The sequence below is a fragment of the Nelusetta ayraudi genome, unplaced genomic scaffold, assembly GCF_046127955.1.
Source record: "Nelusetta ayraudi isolate G7.1 ecotype Tasmania unplaced genomic scaffold, CSIRO-AGI_Nayr_v1 ptg000063l, whole genome shotgun sequence".
Lineage (NCBI taxonomy): Eukaryota > Metazoa > Chordata > Actinopteri > Tetraodontiformes > Monacanthidae > Nelusetta > Nelusetta ayraudi.
The window spans coordinates 4,105,962-4,128,491 of NW_027466113.1; the positions used below are offsets into that span (position 1 = coordinate 4,105,962).

At 45.9% G+C, this 22,530-nt stretch overlaps 2 protein-coding genes and 1 long non-coding RNA gene across 6 annotated transcripts; 1 reads left to right on the plus strand and 2 right to left on the minus strand.

Annotated features, from left to right (window-relative positions):
• Positions 1–528: 528 nt before the first annotated feature.
• sbk3 (SH3 domain binding kinase family, member 3) lies at positions 529–7,362 on the minus strand. Its single transcript, XM_076041113.1, has 4 exons — positions 7,051–7,362; positions 4,509–4,659; positions 2,937–3,139; positions 529–1,610 (listed from the first exon to the last, which is right to left on the minus strand). The coding sequence occupies exons 1-4, from the start codon at positions 7,054–7,056 to the stop codon at positions 828–830; spliced, it is 1,143 nt and encodes a 380-aa protein (XP_075897228.1). The 5' UTR covers positions 7,057–7,362; the 3' UTR covers positions 529–827.
• Positions 7,363–7,966: 604 nt separating this feature from the next.
• LOC142898310 (uncharacterized) lies at positions 7,967–8,570 on the minus strand. Its single transcript, XR_012928572.1, has 2 exons — positions 8,395–8,570; positions 7,967–8,154 (listed from the first exon to the last, which is right to left on the minus strand). It is a non-coding gene; the product is annotated as an uncharacterized LOC142898310 (long non-coding RNA).
• Positions 8,571–10,444: 1,874 nt separating this feature from the next.
• On the plus strand, positions 10,445–22,466 carry epn1a (epsin 1a). 4 transcript variants are annotated; one of them, XM_076040848.1, is made up of 13 exons: positions 10,445–10,546; positions 12,320–12,479; positions 12,827–12,928; positions 13,256–13,414; positions 14,290–14,418; positions 14,961–15,081; positions 15,161–15,318; positions 15,500–15,571; positions 16,574–16,660; positions 17,457–17,781; positions 18,973–19,137; positions 19,422–19,664; positions 20,449–22,466. In XM_076040848.1, exons 3-13 carry the CDS (start codon positions 12,860–12,862, stop codon positions 20,925–20,927), a joined length of 2,007 nt encoding a protein of 668 aa, XP_075896963.1. In that variant the 5' UTR covers positions 10,445–10,546; positions 12,320–12,479; positions 12,827–12,859; the 3' UTR covers positions 20,928–22,466. The 4 variants fall into 4 exon arrangements, with proteins under 4 accessions (XP_075896963.1, XP_075896964.1, XP_075896966.1 ...); XM_076040849.1 differs by having other exon boundaries at positions 15,179–15,318; XM_076040851.1 differs by having other exon boundaries at positions 13,350–13,414.
• The last annotated feature ends 64 nt before the right edge of the window (positions 22,467–22,530 follow it).

Consider the following 22,530-nt stretch of genomic DNA (forward strand, 5'->3'; position numbering starts at 1 on the left):
TTAATTTTCTTGTGTTTAACTCAACTCAACAACTCTTCAGTCTTTCTCCTGAAGGTTTTCCTATAAACAGCATTTGCTGTCCCTGTGAACTTCTCTTTCACTAGGAGCCCGCAGGGTCTTGGGATTCATGTGTCTTGGCACGTGCCGCCATCAACAAACAAACTTTTTCAGATGCCCCTCAGTGGCATCTGTACACTTGAGATGACATTGGCCCCCCTTGCAACCAGCCAATATGTGCCGCAAAGCCACAAATACTGTGCAGGAACAGACTGTAGCGGGATCTGAATTTCATTTGGCTACACAAGACATTGTTTTGTGAAGTTTTGATCCATCGAGTGCCCACAGACTGAAGGCTTTCACTGTCTGTGCTTACAAGTGTTTCATAAGTCCTGAAGTGCCAGCGTTGCTAAAACGCGCTACATCTGTTCCATCGCGATGCTGGACTGCGGCCATGTGAGGAAACGTAAATCAAGTTGCCATGTCTTCATATTACACTGTGTACAACAAAAAAACAGTTTGACACAAGACTTTGGGTAAATACAGACTTATTTAATTACCAAAGCAACCCCAATGTTGTTGTTGTCTCCAAGCACTATGATGCACATTTAGCTTTCAATATCAAACATTTCTTTACATATTTAGACCAACTCACAACCACACAAACAAAGACCCTTTCGGGAAATATATCTACAGCCTTTCTTATATAAAAAAACATTAGGAAAATATAGCACCATACTGTGATACATTTGAAAATCATTTAAAAACATCCCCAAAATACAATTTTGGCATTATAAACACATAGCATGTAATATGCATGAAAAGAAATCCTATCTCTCCCCTCTCCCCTCCCTCACCAGCTCCTCCTCCACCCCTCCTCCCTCTCTTATCTTCCTGAGCTCCTTCTCCGCCTCCTCCGCCTTCCGCCTCTCTTCCATCTCTGTCTCCATCAGCCACGGCCCCCCCAGGTAGCTCAGGATCTCCTCGGGGCTCCCCCGGAGTTTGGGCTCCGGGTGGAGCAGCTCCTTGAGGAGAGTCATGGCCAGCGAGCTGAGGCCGGCGAACTGCGACGGCGGACGCTCGTCCATTTGCCCAACGGTGCAGCTTCTGACCGGCGCCTCCTCCACCCACTCCTCGTCCTTGTAGCGCTCCTCCCTCTGGGCCTGGCGGTAGAACCACTCCTTGTACCTGCGGTAGCCGCGGTCGTCCTGGGTGCTCTCCTCCCAGGGGAAGCAGCCAGTCAGCAGGCAGTAGACCAGGACGCCCAGAGCCCAGCTGTCGATGGTCGTCTCCACCGAGATCCAAATGTCCTCCACCTCCTCCTCCTCCTCTTCCTCTGTCCCCTCTCGCCTCTCCAGCTCCTGCATGGCCTCCTTGGCGGGCTCCACCTCCGGGGTGCAGAAGGGCGACTCGTACCAGACGGCGCGCACGCTGGAGCCGATGGCGCGGGCGAGGCCAAAGTCTCCCAGTTTGACCCAGCGGCAGGAGCTGTCGCAGAGGAAAATGTTCTCGGGTTTGATGTCACGATGGACGAATCCCAGCGAGTGGAGGTGCGTCACGGCGCCGCTCAGCTGGGACATCACCCTCTGCACGCACTCTTCGTCCACGCCGACCTGAGACAGAGAGGGATTGGACGGATGAGGTGCTGGCAGAGGAATATGTTGGATCAAAACTAAGGTCAAAATACACCTTTGTAACAAAAACACAAGGAAACTTAATGGTTAAGTGTGTTATATTTGGAGCCTTTCAGAAGAAACAGCGACATCAAGTCATTGTAGTTCTCACTTTCCCGAGTTTGCCAGTGAACTACGATGGCCTTTGCACACAAACCTGCTGGATTGTCCACGCCAGGCTTCCTTAGAAATATGGTGGCGCAAGATGGCAGCTAACTGGGAGCAAGACCTTTGTCTATGTGTATTCTTGTACAGGACCCATTATAAGGGTCGGAAAACCAATTGACTTTTATTGTACTGTGACTTTACACAAGCAGCTATGAAAGTTTAGTGGTGAACAGGTGATCCTCCAGGAGGGCAGTCAGTGCCGCTGGTGTATTTAGCGGGGTGAATCACACGATGACGCATTCGACTGAAGAGACAAGACCCTCTCATTTCTCATTGACGACCAAATTCAGTGTCACTGCGGAGGTCTGTGACGGCCCTGCCTCACTTCACGTACGCCAGGGGCACAGTTTGCCATCACCCTTATCAGGGCAGGGTTGTGTTATTGGTGGCAGCATGGACACAACAGCGGGCAAGCTGGAAACCTTTATCAAGCACGACTGTAAAGGACACAGTCAGCAGCCGTATTTTCCACTGAATCACTGCAGCTGCAGCAAACAAGTCTGAACCTTACGAACCTCTTATTTTTAATGGAATCAAAGTGCACTTTCAAGCTGTTGTTTATTTGTTTTGCATCCAGGATTGTGTTGACATGCGACATTTCTTGCGGTGGAGGTCATGCTTTGTCCTCATCCCAGCAAAAAAAGAAACCAAACATGTTGGTTAAATCAAGAGAAGTGAGTGGTTTCTATTAGATGTTCCTTCTTCTTTTCTTTGGATCAAATCCAAGACCAGAAACTGTTTAGAAGTGAGCACCAGAGGAGCCTGACATTAAAAGCCTCCATCCTCAGACTGTGTTGACCAAGATTCCACAATTATGAGACAACGTGCCGCAAGACACATAAACAACTGCCTCAAGCGTTGTGATTAAAAGCACAGCGCTGATTCTCGACACCGCGTTCGTGCAGGAGTGTATTAGCTATAAATATATTTTCCAGGATGTGGAATTGCATCCTAACAGCTCACATTCTTCTGACAGCGCTCTTCACTTAAAATACGCTGTCTTGGGCACAGCCTGCTGCAAGGAACAGCACGAATCACCACCTCCTCCCCGCTGACCCGCCAACCCTCCCCCCACCTCCACACGCAAGCCGCACTGACCTCTGACACAATCACGCTGTAGAGGTCGCCGTAGAGGCCGGCCTGCTGGGCGAAGACGTAGTAGGTCGGCGTGGAGAAGAAGATGCCGAGGGCCCTGGTCAGGGAGGGGTGGGTGCAGTAGGACAGCGACAGGTTGTACTCCCGCATGAAGGAGGTGAGCGACGTGGACTGGCGAGGGAAGAACTTCAGAGCCATCGGGGTCCCTGTGGGGGGAGGAGGGGAGAGAGGAGGTTTCCGAGTAAGACTATTGACTTTTGACCATCAGGCAGTAGAACTGGCTGTATAACTGCACACAGTAAAACATTTCCCAACCACTACATTTCATTTCATGAAACACTTTTTTCTTAACACTTATTTTTTAACGCATATTTAGTTACCTACACTACCAGTCGAAGCTTTGGACACATACTTTTGATTTAATGGTTTTTCTTTCATTTTCAAGACTATTTACATAGCAGATTGTCACTCAAGGCATCAAAATTATGAATAAACACATATGGAATGTATTAAACAAAAAAGTCTGAAATAACTCAAACAAGTTTTATATTTTAGATGAACTAGAATATGTATAACATAACATATTTAGGTACATTTTTTTCTTTTGCCCCATCAATCCACATATCTTGGTCGTATAGTTGATGTCTTCAGTATGCATCTACGGTGTAGAAAGTATAGATAAAGAAGAAACAGGTGTGCAACCTTTTGACTGATAGTTTAAATGATTTGTAAATAATCCAACTGTCCATATCGATGTAAGTATTTGTTTTTCTTTTTTTTCTCTTTAAATATTTATTTTATTTCTCTTTAATTCATATGCTTTTTTCTTCTTCTCCTTGCACTGTATATATGCTGTAATAATGCAAATTTCCCCAATGTGAGTATTCTACTCTATTCTATTCTATTCTATTCAGTTGTTGGCAGCGGCGGCGGCATCTGAGCATCGTCCACGGCAGACGCTGCGAACAGATATGCCCCCACGTCCCCGGGGGAAGAGCCTGTTACGCAGCCCGGCAGCCCAGTTGACGCAACACTATCTGGGGGAATGTACGAGGGCACTTCAAAACACACACACAAGTGCTAAAGGTTAAATGGATTCTCCAGAAAGGCCATTTAATCCGACAGCAGCTCATGAGCGTGACTGAGTGTGTGTGTGTGTGTGTGTGTGTGTGTGTGTGTGTGTGTGTGTGTGTGTGTGTGTGTGTGTGTGTGTGTGTGTGTCTTTCTCATGAAAATAAAGCCAGTCTGAGACGTATCTGAATGGGCTTCATTATGTCTTCAAATACGATTGTTTTTCTTTTACCGCAGACACAATATTTTTAGATGTGAATGTGGGTTACACCTCCGTGACAACAGCTGATGTCGCGCGACACCACCTGTGTGACCACGTGAACAAAAGACTGAGACATCTGCAGAGCAACGACGCGCGCAACTACAAAGACTTTTATTTTGACAATTTTTCAATTTGACTTTAATTCAATTGGGCAGTTTTTGCGTTAAAGCCCCGTTCAAATCAACAAGTGCAACTCTTGAAAACTAACTAACCACCCCTCCGGCCCTTCGCCCTTCACCAACCTCTTTTTCGGTGCACGGCCAACATGACCTTCCCGTAGGATCCCTCTCCCAGGAGCTTCAGCACCTGGAAGTGCTCGGATACCTTCAGAGTCAGCATGGACTGAGCTGACAGGAAACACCGCTCATCAAGTTCCTGCTGAGCCGTCGCAGCCTGCTCACACACACACACACACACACACACACACACACACGCAACAGACAAATCCATACATAGTGTCATTGCGTGGTGACAACAAACTATGATTTGTTCACTTGGCGGGGAGTGAAAGAAGATCCGCCGGGTGATTGTCATGTGTTGATCTCAGTGACGGATCACTGGAGCAGCAGCAGGCGGATGTTGCAACGCTCAATCTGCTATATTGAAGCGAGTCGCAGCAGCAGCAGCAGCAGCATCTCGCTTTGCTTTCTGCTTCACGTCAGGCTGGAGTGACATGTTTGGTGTGAAGCTCAGCACCATCAGGACACTTGGCACCGTCACTCAGCCTCCACTGCCATTGTGTGTGTGTGTGTGTGTGTGTGTGTGTGTGTGTGTGTGCTTAAAACTCATTTGTCGTCTTATCGCCGCGATTTGATCACCTTTGAAGTTGATCCTCGGCACATACCGCGGAAAATTAGGAAGGCTGTGAACATTTAGCGCACGCTGCTTAAGACATTAGCATGTGAGCATTGAATGACGGCCTTATTTTTGACCTTTCCGATGTTGCGTAACAGAACCTTGCAGACGACTTTCTGATTTTGTTAAATTAACAGCAGTGAGGCCTCGGCAGAATAAATTTGGAGGTCAGGACGACCGATATGTGGATTTTGTTCTTTCATTTTATTGATTAAAAATGATCAGTCATTTGGTCTGACACAATGTTATCAGTATCGGATTCATCTGGTGTCAGTTTTACACTTTGTTTTACACCTTTGATGCACTTTTACATTCTGATTTTGCAATTCCATTGTATATAATGCATAGTGACATTTAATGGATTGGTTTTATATGGCGATTTTCTAGGCACTCAAAGAGAATTACATTGAACCCATTATTTATTCCACCACATTCACACTGTGACAGTAAGATAGCCACAGCTGCCCTGGTCTACATTTAACTTGCTTTACTTTTCTCTTAAAAGTTAAAAGTTGAAAGTTTTGTCACGCAAAATCTACTTTTCCAACATTCCCGTACAACATTACGTCCGACCATCCTTTATTTCTTTTGCTTGCTAAAAACATTTTGACATCACATCACCAGGTAATTTCTCTGTCCTCTGAAGCCCCTTGTTTTTGCAGCCTTCCAGTCGTGGGGAACAAATCATCGGTTTTAGCGGGAACCTAAAACCCCCACATAAAAACAGGTCTAACTGCTTGTAACGCTGGTAATCAATAGTGTTTTGGGGGACAACTCATCATGCATGGCTGCTCCAGTGCAATCTAGGATGATGAAAAAAAAGTTCTAAAAATGGGACCTGTGAAGACTTATGTTTCAGTTATGCAACGACAGCAGGTTTGAACGGACGCATGTCAGCTATGGTATTGCAGCTCACAAACAAATGGTTCTGATGTGCGGCCAAATATGTGACAGTAGGTTTGAACCAGTGCTGTTTGGCAAGGTACTGGGTCAAAAATAGAGCCGATGATGGTTTGGTTTGAGTGGGACAAATGATTGTAGATGGATTGATGTTGCTGCATTGGTACGTTAATCATCCCCAGTTTGTAACAACATAGCAACAGTTTGTGTTTTAGACTGGGAGAGATCGCCCAGGCTGATTCCGCACCTTTAAGAAGCAATTGTGAAGTCATATACATGGTGCACGCACAAGAAGATAAATGTCATATAATGGAGCTGCTAAGTACAAAGACGTACGGTTTTTAAAATCCTGTTTTAGTTACTACAGGTGTGGGTGATTTCTCTGATTTTGCAGATTTTTAGTGATTTTTGCTCACACTTGAAAAATGACTCAAATAAATATGCACAATTATCAACTTCTCTCTTGCAACTGCATCAGCCAGTTTACAGTGCGACACGATCATTTGGAAGCTGTGGTGGCAAATTATCTCATGCAACTTAATCATTTGTCACATCAGAAGAGAATCTTGATATTTATCTCGTCCAAGTAAACCCGGGGATTGAGGGGGTGATTATTTTTTAAGCTTCAGTGAATACATGTCAGAAAGCAACAAGTGGCACTGATAACTTGATCGCGATAAAAACTGATAATGAGCTGACATGACTGGTGAAATCAAACTTGCTGGTCGTTACAAGCTGAAAATTCCACCGATTAAGTTGTCTCACGTTCATAAAAACCCAGCGGTGCGTTCACGGCGTGCCTGCATGTCATCTCATTACATGGCTGCAAATGGACATTGCAATATCGTGACGAGATTGCAGAAATGTGCATGCATGTAGAGAAGAGGAGCTGTGTTTGTGCACATCCTCCCTGCTCCTGCCTCTGCGAACGCTGATTTTATTTTATGTTTTGTAAAAATTAAAAAATGTATTTGATGCATGTGAGCGTGCCAGTGAGCTGCTGCCGAGGAGACGGAGAACAATACTCACTGTCATCTTGTGATCTAGTGGCTGGACTTCTGCTCACGACGCTCTTTACAGCATCTAAAGACTCCTGAGAAGCTTGTGGTCGCTCGCTCGCTCGTTACCGTGCTGGATGGAGCTCGGCAGTGCGTCCTCAGCCAGGCCGGGAGCTCAAACTCAATCTGCACCTGTTAGTTTTGTGTCTCTCTCATGCAGCAGCAGCAGCAGCAGCACGGCCGCTTTTCACAGATGTTGGAGACCTGTGCGTGAACCGTGTTTGCTTCTCACTGCAGGAGGCACACGCTCGACTCACTCACTCCCTTGCTCGCTCCCTTTTCCTATTTATGTGCCACCTCTTTTTCTCCCCCCACCCCCTCGCTCCCCCCTCTCTCACTCACTCGGCCCGTTGTCAAATATGCACGAAGCGGCCACAAGGCACGCCAGATCCCCCCTCCACTCCCCTCGCCCCACTCGCTCTCCCCTCGGCCCACTTTCTGTAATCCCACCGGTTCCAATCTGTCAGTCAACTCGACCGCATTAACCCCCCTTCCCCCCGAATCTCTTTCCATCGTCCCCTTTGCTTCGCACCCTCTCGGGTCGTCTGAGTCAGTGGATTCCAGGATTCCTGGTCTAATCAGCAGGTATGCAGGAATGAGTGGAGGAGGGCAACAAGATGTACCCCCTGATCCCCCTCCTCTCCCCCCATCCCAATCTCCCTGGGATTACAGGGGTACAGTTAAGCGAGGCCTGCTCCTGTTATTCTCCAGTGTCACTGTCCTCTCTGTCCTTCCTCGACCCCCCCGCCCCTCCCTTCCTCCCACCCTCCCCCCGAGACGGTGACAGACACAACAATTCTCTGTGGTGCAACTACAAGTGCACTGAGTGCTGCTGGGTGTGAGGAAACAAAAAGTGTGAAAAACTATTCAAACAACGAGGCACCAAAGAAGATTGAAAAATAAAAAAGTCTTTATTTTTTTTGTTATCATGGCTTTGTAAACATACAACAACAAACATATTTCAGTAATATAGGTCTTCTTCAACACAGAGAGCCAAAACAAAGGAATCTCCCTCAAGCTGCTCTTTAAAGACAGGGGAACAGTCACATGATCAGCACAGGTGGTACCTATTAACCTGGTAGAAGCAAGCAAGCAGATCAGAGAACAAAGGAGAACAAACAACAAATTATCATCTAGGAAATAGTAAAGGAAGACAATCATCATCATCATCATCATCATCATCATCATCATCACAATGTCAATTCATTGTGGTGAACATATTCCATTCTTCTCATTCTGGTATTTTATCGCCACCATCAAACAAGCATTCTGTCGCCGTCTTCGTCCCTCTTCTCGTAACACGCGTCTTATTTACCTCTCTGCAAGGTGCATATTAGGGCACGGATGGAAACAGCCAACAGCTGAGCCGTCGCCTTGCAGGACAACTTAGTTGTGTGCCGGGCTGGTCTACGTGCCAGCTCTGTTTCCTACTTAACGCCACCTCCGGGTCAGAACCCTCCTCCGTGTTCCGCGGCCTTGGCACCCTCCTCCTCTTTCTGTCCACTATAGACCCCCGCACCCCCGCACCCCTCAGGGCACAACCCACTATAAGACTATTATTGCCAGCAGCTCCACTGGCCGTTGGTTATGTAACACAAACACCGGCTGCTATCACAACGGTTCGGACCCCGGCTCGGGTTACTGACGCCGCGCCCGTCATGCAGCCAGCCTTACGATCGGCTTCCATGTTTGCGCTCGCGCCGTAGGGTTCCTCCTAGGCCCCTGCTGTGGCAACGCCTGCCGCCAAAACACACCCTTGGCCTGGGCTGCTTTTGCCAGTAGAGAGACATTTTCATTCTCAAATGTTGTCAGTGAAACGCCGCACATATTTAGTAATTAGTTATTCACGCCGGTGAGTGAATCCTGAGCCAAGCATGCATCAGTGAGCAAATCATCTGCAGCTCCATCACCAGTTACGTAGGGTCAGTTCCTTCCTTGTGTTATGATGCACGTTGCTGACATTTTGAAGTCCAAACGGGGATTTTATTTTTCAAGGATTCAAGGATTTTTTTTTTTTTTGTCCTCTGCAGCACAAGTGCGCACAGCCACGCACCGAAAAACGACTCATCAGTTCTGTTGTTCACAAGCGAACAGTAACGCCAAGGCCGAACCTTTCAGAGACACTTCAATTGAACTGCGCAAAAACATTCATTTAAAGCTTTTGATACAGACCAACTCAGTTGAACTCGGAATCTGCAACTCATTTATCATGTGAAAGCGACCCTACAATTTAAAGACAAATGAGAGGACACGGTGAAAGACACAGGAGCCTTGTGTTGACAATTTGACACCAACATTTGAGCGTAAACATGCTTGGCCCACCTGGTTACATAACAGGTATGCATATTAGGTACTTTCGTAATTAATATAGTCAGTTCCTACTCGATGTTTGCCACCAGTGTGGTGCTTTTATTTGTTTTTCCACAGCTGTTTTCATCTTAACAATAGCTTCATGATCTTTCCAGATACATGCGGACGTTTGATTTGATTTAATTCATTCACACGCACTGAAGGCAAACAGCTGCCCTTTGACATAGCGGTGAAGGTTTCTAGAAAATGCTGTAAACGTCTTAACAGCACCTGTTAAAATAACTCATATACATGTCATAATCCCCTTTATCTCTTTGTCCATCTCCGTGTGATCAGTGTTTCCAAAGCAGTTACGCAAACTTTGCTCGAGTCAAGCGGCCACGTTTCGTTCAGTCATCTCCTCCCCCGGGGAGGAGTGCAAAAATAAAAAGGATAAAGAGATTCAAGGTAAAAGGGAAGCGTGTCACTGATGCACGCCAAGTGTTTCCATGTTGCTCTATGCTCTATTTGAACGATTTATGGTGCCGCCAAGACACCGAGGTGCGCGGTGCCATCAGTTCTGAGTTGGTTCAACGGTGCCTCTCTGTGGCTCGTTTATCACATTACAGCTCTTTGACTTTCTGCATGGTTTTTTGAATTACGGATGAAGAATATGTGGCACTGGTCCTAAAGAGCAAATAAATGCTAGTGCTTTGAGTTAACGCTCGGAAATTTGGAGATGCACACACAGGGAAGAAGAAGAAAAAAAAACAACCTTCAGAGCTTCAATGTATGAAACTTGTATCTTCTCTCGTTTTCTAATGCGCGACAATAAGCACCAGTCTGATTGTGATGATAAAGTATCTGAAAAATATAATTATGTTGACTTGCAACACTGTTTTAACACTGTTTTATTTGACAATGACAATTATTTCATTTATTTCAACATTAAGAGTAACATTTAAAATAAAAAATAAATGAAAATTCAACACTAATGAAACCTGTTCTCGTGTCTCTTCTATTTAACAGATTAACTTTATCTGTATCTATCTGTATAGGTTCATTAATTATTCATCACCCTTTACTGCCGTCCTAGGAAAACAAAGCTTCAGGGGGTGCGGTCTCGAGAGCGGAAGCGGAAATTCGGCCATCTCCTCGTACAGCCAAGCTAAAACAGGGTCAGTATCTCACACTTGATTTTGTTGTATTTTGCGGTGTGTTGTTGTTGTTTTGTTGACATTTGGGTCCGCAGTCAAAACACTTGTATCCTTCGTTTTGCCGCGGAAGCACGTGACGTCCGAGCTTTAAACGGCTGCTAGTCCCCTTGTCAGCTGCGAACCAACTGGCTAAAGCTAACAGGCTAACCGCAACGCTCGCTAGCCGCTTAATCTTTCCCTGTAGCAGCAACAAGAGCGCCAAGTGTGACAGTTCTGTCACTCACACTGTCAGCCCAGCTCAACTTTCGCATTAAGGTCGATACAAATTAATTTGCGCACATGTGGAACGCTGAAGTTTTGACTGTAGTTGACCTGCTAATTCATACTTGGTTACCAACCTCCTGTAACTTAGCCCTGTTTACACTTTGCCCACACTTGGTGAACCGTGCTAAGCTACTGTCAAGATCAGCTTGGGGCAGACGACTTGAACTTGGTCGCTCAGTTGCCGCTTTGGCTTGTTCGCGTTAAACGAACGCAAACATGCGTTTGCTAGCTTGCTGTTACGTTAAAGGGAACCGGTGCGTAAACTTTCGTTTAGTGTTCACTCGGCTGACACATATAAGCACGTTTTATGACACCCTAGTTGACGCCCGTTGCATAACGTCTCCCAACATCCACCTGTGTCGTGATACTGTTCACGGTCTCCCAACATGCAGTGCAGGCTAAGGTTGCAATTAAACTGAAATAACGTCCCTCAAGTTGACCCGGGAGCTATCATTACGTCAGCCACACAACCCAACTTTACAGAGGTTGTATTGTAGTTGTCGTCCAGTGAAACGAGAACCTTATCTGTGTGTGTGCAGGCCAGCAGGGTGTGGATAGCTTCTCCAACGTAAATGTCAGACGGGTGTGAACAGGAATAAATGAACTTTAGCTGGAGATAATATCATTTATCGTTAATAGATTTATCTAGAGTGCGTTATTGATAGCTGTTGATACCCACTTGACTTAACACTGTGCCTAAAACGTAATGAATGACATACATGTAAGTAAACTTATCTGTTAAAGTAGATGTCAGTGTTTTGCTCCCCATTGATTTGGGACCTTTGAACAAACTCCAAGATCGCAGGAGTGCCTTAAGAGTCATCCAGAGTCGTAAATCACAGTGCTTGTTGTACCACTTATTACGGATTAGTCACCGTCATTGGACTTTGATACACAACTTCAGGACACTCCGAGTTGACTTTTGCAATGGTTTCCCAATGGCAAACACAGTGTCGCCACCAGTGTCCAGTGTGTCTAGTAATGCCATGCCGCATGTGCTGTGTGTAGCATAGATGTATTCGGCATTAGTTCTTCCAAATTCAGCATCCTATTTGTGCAGATCTTGCCTCTGTTTGGCTTGTTTGGGTAGGTTTTGCGGGACAATTGTATCTGTTGAAAATCTGCAGAATGTGACCAAATTGTGTTTTTTTTTCACGTGCTCCAAAGTTGTGTTTTCATTTGAAAATAAAAACAAAGCATTGCACGTTCTGTGGGATATATTTCTTGCCAGCAAAGTAACCTTCGCAAACTGCATGGAAACCTTGCAGTCTGTCTCCTGTGATAGGAATGACACCTAACCCTTTTCAAGTGTTTTAAACTTCACTTTGTTTCCTTTAGCATGGCAGTGAATTGACAATCTGATGATGATGATTTACGCCCTCTTAATAAAATGCTTGTATGCAGAAAATTTAGGGAGTAATTCATGTTTTTGATTCTTTTGTATTTATTTATATACATGTTTTTTGGCAGTTTTCATCTACCTGCACCTGAGCTTTGGGACCCAATGTTGCCTCAGGAAGAAACGTGCAAACAGAGACACCACGCTCCCTGAATGAGTGGCTTACAAGCAAGCAAAACAAAGACGTTCGAAGAGGAGAGGCCCCTATTCTACATCACTCTTGTCTAACAGGTGGGGATGACACAGTCTCACTTTCCGTGTTGATACTTGAAGTTATTTGATTGAAGACTGATTGCTGCGACAGGATCTCTCGCTCTCTCTCTCTCTCTCTCTCTCTCTCTCTCTCTCTCTCTCTCTCTCTCTCACTCTCACCTCCCATCTCAAGGTCTGCCCCTCTTTCTGTCAGCCGCTCGCATGCAGTTTAAGCTCTTAATTTCAGAAAAGTGTTTCTATCCGTGCTTTCTCTTTTGTTATGATGTATTTTCTTCGCTTTCAATTGAAATGACGGCGCTCTCTGGCCAGCTGTTGTTTGGCTTGTGTGGTACCAACACTGTCCTTCTCCTTTGTTCCACATTCAGATTGCAGTGAAACTTGACGGCCAGACCGTTGCCATGTCGACCTCATCGCTACGGCGACAAGTAAAGAACATCGTCCACAACTACTCCGAGGCTGAAATCAAGGTCTTGTGTCCCTCTTTTTATCTGTTTTTTTTCACCTTTGACTTCCTTTTTCACATCCTTAACCACATATGTCCACATTTAAAGCGTGACACATCTCTCTGCGGCAAACATGACATGTGTGACAACTGATTGTTATTTCCTTGCAACGCTCTCTGCACTCGGTGCACTGGTGAACATTCTCAAATCAAACGATCTCATCCGCAGGTTAATTTGCCTTAAGCTAATTTTCAGAACCGCGTGATCAGATTAAGACTTTCATGCACAAATGATTCCTCCCATCACACCGCAGATAACTTAATATTGGCCCTTTGCTGTGTTGCTGTGCAGGTTAGAGAGGCAACATCCAATGACCCCTGGGGCCCCAGCAGCTCTCTGATGTCAGAGATTGCTGACCTAACCTACAATGTTGTGGCCTTCTCAGAAATCATGAGCATGGTGTGGAAGCGACTCAATGACCATGGCAAGAACTGGAGACACGTATACAAGGTTTGTGTAACCATTCACATTGGAGCCAGCTATCAAACAACACATGGCAACATGTGTCTATGTGTCTTGTTATACAATTATATTGAATTTCATCTTCTGGTAAAAGAGTTCTGCTTTATCAGTTGAAGTCAATGTTATGGCTTCTTTTGGAGTTATCAAACATGACTCCCGTGATGCTCGTGTCAAAAAACGTCTCTTGTCTTCTTGAACTTTGTCCCATATTTCCAAATTGTCTTGACTCGTTCAGAGTAGAGATACATGAGCACCGCAAGCCAACGAGCCGCCACTGCGTTTCTTTGTCCAGTGCGGTCGCATGACTTTCACTGGCTGAAGAGAATGCTTACAGAATTGGGGGAAAATCCCGCCGCCCCCATACATTATTTATACTTGTCTAATTCTGTAAAATAGCATTCATCATGTCTCCGCGTTGAAGCACAATGGCTGCAGTGTTTCAGGCCTCAGTCCGCTGTCAGTGCAGGAAAAAAGTCATTCATCTTCCTCATGCAGTTTGTCACTTGAAATGAGTGCCTGCACTGTGTCTCTGGTCATCTTTTATTTCCATTCCTTTGGAAATGCATGATCTAAATTTATGATGGATATTTAAAGATATGTTGACAGCACGTTTCTGAAAGTCAATGCAGGCTGTCGTCGGTGATTAATGGCAGAGGGGACATGTGGACACATGTTGTTGGTTTTAATGTAATGCATAACTTTAAAAAAAAAAAATGAGCCAAGTCATAATTAGTTATTTAGTTGTTTTAATATAATGATTTTTAAAAAATGGATATTTGTATTTTCTAATGGTCTATGTGTCTAAAAGTTTTTTTGTTTTTTGTTTTTTACAAATGTCTGCTTTTCTCTTCAATGTTCTTCAGGCTATGACTCTTATGGAGTACCTGATCAAGACGGGTTCAGAACGTGTCGCCCAACAGTGTCGAGAGAACATTTACGCAGTCCAGACGCTCAAGGATTTTCAGTACATAGACAGGGATGGCAAAGACCAGGTAAACACGCCCGCACACAAAGCCGCGAGAAGAGTTGGGTATATCAGTGTTCAAGGTCCACTCGGGCGGAATGCAAGCAAGCTTTGTGACCAATCTGTTGCCCCTTACCCATAGAAGGACATTTTAAATGAGTTGCCGACCTCTTGCGCAAAAACACACAAAGCCGACTGTGAACGCTTTTCATACGCTGTTAATAAGTGAAGGTGTGAAATCGGAGCATGCTGTTAACATCAGCTTTTAAGGGCCTTTATGTGCAACTAGGGATGTAAATTATCATTCTAGGTATATTATGACCATCACAGTATCTACAGGTGAATTGCTCTTTCCTGCCTATACACTGTTACCCGTGTAAAAAAAAAAAAGTCAATTAATTGCGACTAATTTAATTTAATCGATTAAATTCTTAATTGACAATGAATCTATTAGTTATTAACATCCCCACGTGCAAGCAACTACTTCTCTGAGTAAAAGTTTTGCGGCTATGTAATATTCCATGGAAGAAAATGTGCATTGCGCTGTTTGCGCGCCATGTATTTTCACAGGGAGTGAATGTTCGAGAAAAAGCCAAGCAGCTGGTGACCCTCTTGAAAGACGAAGAGCGGCTACGGGAGGAGAGGATCCACGCCCTCAAAACCAAAGAGAAGATGGCCCAGACCTCCAGTGGTGAGACGTGAAGCCAGTGTTTGCCACAAGACAACTTTGAGTTCTCGGTTATATTGCTGCACATTTATATTCACTCCAGCTTCCTCGGCTCCCTCAGCACCCAGCCTCGGGGGCAGCCTGTCGGCGGGCTCGCACTCCGGAGGCGGAGACCCTGACCAGGCCTGGCCGCAGAGCTCCGGAGAGGAGGACCTGCAGCTCCAGCTGGCCCTGGCCATGAGCAAAGAGGAGGCGGAGCAGGTACCGCCCAGCAGCCGACACACCGGCAGCGTGACCTCGCCGCTGTCTAAGCCCAGGAGCGAGCGTGACCGTTTTGCAACGTGCCGCTCCTCATGTGTGCTCACACCGACGCGACACACATTTACTCCACGTACGACACCTACTGTTGCTGTCTCACCTTGTAATGCCTGACCTCCCCCAGAAAGGCTCGGGCGCTCTGGAGGATGCAGAGATCCGCTATGCTCTGACACTCAGCAAAGAGATACAACAAAAGGTCAGGGGGCAGAGTGTGTGCCTGGACCACTTTCCAGCCAGTCCTCAGTCTGTCTGTCTGTCTGCTGGAGAGCCTCCGGCACAGATCAGCCAATCAGCCAATCACAATTGCCTGTCCTGTCCTGTCCCTGCAGATACATTTGTATCGGACTACAGGAATGATTTCAATCGCTCAATTTTTTTTTTCGTACCGATATTGATAATTTCTGCACCAAGTGTGTACAAAATTCATACCAACAGAGTTGGTTCATCACAATCCCTTTTTAAATTGACATTGACGTTTATCAGTGATGCAAAAAGGAAGAAACTCAGTTAATTGCTTCCTTTAAAAGACTAAATTTTGCATGACATTTTCAAATTATCATAACAAAAGTTTTTTTATCTAAGCTGATTGTTTCTTTTCCTGTCTTTACCTTTCTGAAAGCATGCAAATTTTCTTCCTTTTACCTTTTTCAGCCCAGTAAAATTGGCAGCAAAGTTCCTGCATTTACTAACTTGGGTTTTTAAAGGGGTCACAGTATTAAGGGCAACTGGTCTGCTTTTATTGGAACCTCAGTTTATGTGAATCACATCCAGTTCAAGTCTATGCTGACTGAAAGCAAATCATAGAAAGTACAAGCAAAGGTCCAGTTTGAGGGCCGAGTTAGAAACAGAAAGTAAACTGCAAATCTACTTCCCAGCTTGTCTGTAAAGTGCTGTCTTGGCTGTCTTGGCAAGTCTCTAAACAGTTTTTTCATTTTCATTCCTTGGATTATTACATTTAATAAATATTGTTATATGAAAAATGTTTTCTTTACTTATTCCAAGAGGGAACTTGAGCAAATTGCAGAATATTCTCAAAAGACTGATCCCTGCAAAAAAATAATCATTCTCTGCTCTTTTTCTGTGAAGGCAGTCAAAGTTCAGATTTTGGCTCCCACTCAGATACAGAACTGAGGAATTCAAACATCATCTCTGAATTTTCTACTTAGTGTGTTGACATTGCGGTGCATGTGACTTCCAGGAAGAGCGGCTGCGCAGAGGCGACGACCTCCGACTGCAGATGGCCATCGAGGAGAGCAAGAGGGAGAAAGCCAAGCCGGAGGAGGAGGTGTGTGTGTGTGTGTGTGTGTGTGTGTGTGTGTGTGTGTGTGTGTGTGTGTGTGTGTGTGTGTGTGTGTGTGTGTGTGTGTGTGTGTGTGTGTGTGTGTGTGTGTGTGTCATGAAAAAAGCAGTCTGAGATGTGTCTAAACGGCATCTGTGAGGTCTTTAAATACGATTTTTTTCTTTTACAGCACACACATAGTATTTTTAGATGTACTTGTGGGTTACAGCCCTGTGAAATCAGCAGATAAAACGCGTCGCACAACTACGCCGCGTGGGTGGGTCTGCCTGTATGTGTACTGTGTATAAAGTCGGTCTCACTTCAGTGAGCTCTGAAGTTCACCCTGCCCAACTCTCGTGGCCTCCTGCAGTGCATGAACGCTGCTCTCATGCAGTCAGTCAGTCCGCCAGCCAGCCAGCCAGCCAGGGTCCTCTGTCTGTGAGTGGAGTGATGCAATGTGATCCATCACAGAAGTTTGCACTCTTATTTGGGAACGGTACAAAAAAAAGACGCCTTAAACATTTTTGCTATTCATTCATACGACTTCTATGACGAGAAACATTTGTGCCTGTGTGTCCTTTGACATAAGAAGCTGTGTACACTCAGTACTAGTTAGGCACAGTAATCACTTTTATTAGGTCCAATGTAATAAAAAAATAATAAAATATAACAAAACAGTTACATTAAACCAGAACAAGAAACCAATATGCTGGCAGGAGTCGAGTGTTTTCTAAAAACACCATTATTCAGCAGCCACGTCACTCATCTTCCTCCTTCTCCTCCTCCGCTTCCTCTCGTGCAGGGTGCTCTGATGGAGCTGAGTGCAGCCGACCCCTGGGGGGCGCCAGCGGTGGCAGCCAGCGGCGGCTCCGCCGGTCCCTCGCCACCGCCAACAATTCCCGCCGCCATCCCCGACGTGTCGGGCCCATGGGGTGCGGCGGCAGCAGTGGCGGTGGTCCCCGTCCCCGCCGCCGACCCTTGGGGCGTTGCATCACCCACTTCTCCCACGAGCACGGACCCCTGGGGGGGCGGAGCTCCTCCCGTCGCCGTCGCCGCCGCCCCTGCCGCAGACCCCTGGGGGGAGACGAGTGGCAGAGTCAACAGCGTGGACCCCTGGGGCAACTCGGGTGAGCGGCGGCGGCGCTAGCGTCCTTCAGCCGGCCAATCAGCTTTGTGTTGAGACGGAAGCTTCTCGCTGCTCTTTTGGATAAAAGAGGATGTGAAGAGTCGTCCGCCTTCACATTGTTTCGGCTTCACTCGTCACTTCCTGTATTCGTAACGGCCGCAGGCAAAAGCATTTTTCTGTCTCGTCCTTCTCCTCCCTCTCTGGCGTCTCCATGTTGTCTCACGCACTCATGCTGTGGTTCTGTACTGAGGAAGGCAGGCATGCGCTGCGGGTGCTCCCTCTCTGTCTAAACCAGGCCTCTCTATCCTCTCGTTTCTACTCAGGACTGACTGTGGCTGAGTCTCTACCAGAGCTGTCGCACCTCTTACCCCTCTTTGCTTATTTTTATATTTTTACTACGGGGGGGCTTCTCCTCTCTCCTTAACCTCCATTGAGCTTAATGTTGAATCGCTTTTTTTGGGGGGGCAACAAAAAAAGCCCAATGCTAGTTGGACACTATTTGGGGAGGGTTGGGGGGTGGGGACAAAAAAACAAAACAATGCTAGTTGGACAGATAGATAGATAGATAGATAGAAAGTACTTCCTCCAAAGCTGTGGTCTTACTCCCTAAAGGCGGAACAAGAAGAAGACCTGGAGCCCGGTGTATTGTATAGCTAACATAGCACTGCGAAGACGGCAAAGAACGCACGCGAAAAGACGGTGTGGATAGACGACAAAGTTGAACTTCTGCTTCGAGTTGCTCACTTACTATCGCCGCCATCATTGCGTCGTATCCACAAAGGTTTTTCGCGCTAATGATATGCAGGCGCAAAAACACCAGAAATACGGCGGCCGATGAGTCAGAACTCTGCTAACCCTGCCGCATTTTGCGACCTGGATGGTCAGATATTGTAACGTTGGTGCAAACGTCAGTCACTGCTGTTTAATTTCCATTGGAATACTTTATTTTTTTATTTTTTTTAAATAAAGTATTCCCGCTAGTCCGAGGGGTGTGAGGTCAGAGGTCAAGGAGAGAAAGGCTTCTGCTGAAACCCAGCCCAGTTTCCTGCTCCCCCTCCCTCCCTCCCTCCCTCGCTCGCTCCCTCCCTCCCTCGCTCGCTCCTCGCCTCGCCGTGCATCTCGTGCCCTGTCTGTGGTTGTGTTGCGTTAACCCTTCCCCTCCCCTCCATCTCCTCCTCCCCTCCACCTGTAGCCGTGACCCCCCCCAGTGCCGACCCCTGGGGCCCCCCTGTGCCACTCAGCACTTCCTCCTCGGGGGGGACAGTAGACCCCTGGGCACAGGACGGGCCTGTCCCTGCCACTGACCCTATCACCTCCGACCTGTGGAGTGGCACCGCCAAACACACTAATGGCACAGGTACCGCACTGTCATTCAGCACACAGTCCGTGTGGTAATGCAGTTCTGTATCTTACATACTCTCTCTGCCATTGTCCTGTTTTTTTTTTTGTTTTTTTGTAAGCCATCTGTGTTACGTTCCAGTCACATTGGTTTTCTGTGCTCACTGCGTCGATCTGAGACGTTTTGACGCTCTGCAGGTTCTACAGTCAAGTGTTTTATTTCCTTGTTGCAGATTCAAGACATCGGATTTTACTACATTTGTGTGTCTAATTAAATGTATCCCCACCCCTCCACACCTACAGGAGACCCAGAGCGACGAGGGTCCCCGGGGTTAGGCTGCGATAGCACTGGCTCGCCCGTGCCCTTTGACCTCTCATCGCTCGGCTCCTCGCTTCCCGTTCGCAAGACGCCCGAGTCCTTCCTCGGCCCCAACGCAGCCCTGGTGGACCTGGACTCCTTGGTGTCGTCGAAGCCCAAACCAAAACAGCCGCCGCCTCCTTCCATATCGGCCTCGTCGGCACACAACCCCTTCCTGCAGAACACAGGTCAGTTCACCGCTGTCGGGTCTCGCCGTGCGTCACCGCAGTCCTGCTGTTGCTTCCTTTATGGACTGAATAATCAAACAAAATATTACACTTTTTTTTTGTTTTTATTTTTGTTTGTTTCTTTTAGAAATTATTCACAGGTTTGCAATAGATTGAGTCGAAAGAACAAATAACAGACAACTGGATATCTGAATATTGTAAATCTAAGGCCTAATAATATTAAATGTATTTTTATCAACATGCCTAAACCATAAGTGGGCCCGTGCTTTGTAATAAGATTTTTTTTTTTTTTTTTTTTTTTTAATTGTGTAATTTCCAGATATTTTCATAATTATTTTATTATTGTTATGATATATATTTTTCACTTGTTGGTTGCAACATTCAAAAACAAGAGAGCTGAGGAAATATTTTGTTGAAGGTTTTGGTCGTTTTACATTTTATAAAATGAAAAGGTGTTTCTGGAACGTCTTCACCTGTTGCACAAATACAACAACCACAACACTGCTGCAGTTGTAGACAAAGTCCCAGGAAATGCTGTGTAGAATGTGTTGAAATCAGCTAAATCTGAATAATAATTCAATATATAATAATAATAATGATAATAATAATGATAATTGGGCCTTCATTTAGTCTTATTTTCTGTTGTTCAGACAAACAAAAACGTAAAGATGTTACCTGTTTATTTGTCTGAACAACAGAAAATAAGAGTAAATTTATCAACGTAGAGAAAATGAACGTTCCCTCCGTGTTAACTGACTGCGCCCACCCCCATCCCCACCCCCAGGCTCATCTCCTGCTCCTGGCATGGCAGTGACTCCCGGCAGCACCATCTCCAGCAGGGGGGTCTCGCCCACGCCCGCCTCCTCCAACCCCTTCGGCGTGGCGGCCTCCATGACCCCCATGACCTCCATCTCACCTCAGCCCTCGTCGCTGGGCCTGAGCGGCCTCCGCTCCAGCCCCGTGCCGCCCAACCCCATGCTGGGCATGATGCAGCCGGCGATGGGCCTGGGCCCCATGAGCGTGGGCATGGGGGCCCCGGGGATGGGTCTGGGCATGATGCAGCAGGCCAGCCCCATGGGGATGTCCTTCAGCAGCCTCTCACCCATGGCCCCGCCGGCCTCGTCCCTGCTGGGGCCCGGAGGCACCCCCCCTCCACAGCTGATTTTGGGTGGGCCGGCCGTCGCCGGGGGAGTGATGGGGGCGGGGGGATCGGTGGGAGGCGGAGCCACGGCGGGAGTGAGCACCAACCCGTTTCTCCTCTGAACCTGCCGCGTCACCAACCAACCACCACCACCACCACCACTTTGCTCACCTGTTCCGACCTCCTGACCTCCCTGCTGCCCCCTTCATTCACCCCGACCCCCTTCCCCTTCCTCCACCCCAACACAATTTGTGTCAAAAAAAAGAAAAAGAAAAATGTGTACATCTCTATATTTAAAGAAAAAAAAAACAAGACAAAAAACAACAAAAATTACATTTATCTTTTCCTTCGAAAGCATTATTTCATTTCAGAGTAATTTTCATTTCAGTGCGGGTTGTCTGTGGGTGGGAAATAGAGATCTATTTATTTTTGTTTTAATCCTTTTTCCGTTTCTGTGTCGTTCCTCAATGTGGAATTGTTTTTTTCAGTCCTGTCCTAAGATGAAGGTAAGTCTGAGAGAAGCCGAACGGCGTTCCGGTTTGGGAGGTGTCAAGTCGCTTGTCATATTACTGCACCGTGACAGAGGCGGAACAATAACCACTAACTTAGCAGAGAGACTGTTCCTGCCTGGCCGTTTCTTTCTCCTCAATCGAGTGAAGACATGACATGAAACCACAGCTTGAAGGATGAATTAAGAAAAGAAAAAAGAAAAAATCGCAAACCTCCAGACTGAGATGTGGACCTGCATCGACATTTCAGGCACAACATGGTCAACTGTTTCACTATAATTTAATTTAATGTTAAGTGTAATTTATTTTCTTTTTCCGATTTTTGGGAACAATAAACAGAAAAAAAAAAAATCACCTGACGATGCCATTTAAATCAAATGCTTATTGTTTTTTTGTTTTGTTTTTTTCCTTTCCTGATGCGTTGTACAATACTGCAGTGCTCCGACATCTGTGGTGTGATGGGAAGAATGACTAGTTTATCGAATGCGTGTTTGCAGCAAAGTGTGAATGGATAAATGTGAACGCTCATTTGTGAGTGGAAGTATGCAGCAGTGCAGAAGCCTGTTTTCTGTGTATATGTATCAATATCTTGTCTCAATCTCTCCTGTCTGATCTTATTTCAGTGACTGGAAAAGGTGGAAAATGAAACCCATTACCGTTTTTTTTTTTTAGAGATGATCACTCGTAATGACGATAGGTAATGGGCTCTTAAAATGAGGTATTATTCTAAAGGTCACACATTTCTTGCCAATCTTATTTCATCTTGCTTTACTTGCTGAGAACTTTTTTTTTTCCGTCACGCATTTCAATGTGGGGGTCGCCGGTTCACGGGCGTCCCGGAGCAACACTGTTTCGTCCCTCGGCCGTTTATGTCAGGGAGAAACGCTGATGCCTCTCTTATAAAGACAATTATTTCACTGAATGAAAGGAAAATTAAAAAAACAAAAAACAAACAGGGACTTGACAACAAGCTCCATGCTGTACTTTTAATTTAGTTTGATGAATTTATTGTTATTTTATATCAACAGAAAAAAAATCTTTTATTGAGTAAGGTTGAATTCTGTGTGGTGATGACTGTGAACATTCACATTTGAAAAGCAAAATGGAAAAAAAAATCTAAAGGAATTTATGAAATAAAAGTAAAACACATGACGTGTCTTGGACTTGTGTGTTGTGTTGTGTGGTGTGAATACGCCTTGTTTTTATGTTTCATTCA

Bases quoted from the DNA above. Each gene is read 5' to 3' on its own strand.
- sbk3 (XM_076041113.1), bottom strand. The intron at 3,140-4,508 runs GTTGGTGAAGGG...CTCCCCCCACAG, and splicing joins GGCCGTGCACCGAAAAAGAG to GGACCCCGATGGCTCTGAAG. The intron at 1,611-2,936 runs GTCAGTGCGGCT...TCTCTGTCTCAG, and splicing joins ACAGCGTGATTGTGTCAGAG to GTCGGCGTGGACGAAGAGTG.
- epn1a (XM_076040848.1), top strand. From the start codon at position 12,860: ATGTCGACCTCATCGCTACGGCGACAAGTAAAGAACATCGTCCACAAC. The intron at 15,572-16,573 runs GTCAGGGGGCAG...TGTGACTTCCAG, and splicing joins GCAAAGAGATACAACAAAAG to GAAGAGCGGCTGCGCAGAGG. The intron at 19,665-20,448 runs GTCAGTTCACCG...CCCCACCCCCAG, and splicing joins CCCCTTCCTGCAGAACACAG to GCTCATCTCCTGCTCCTGGC.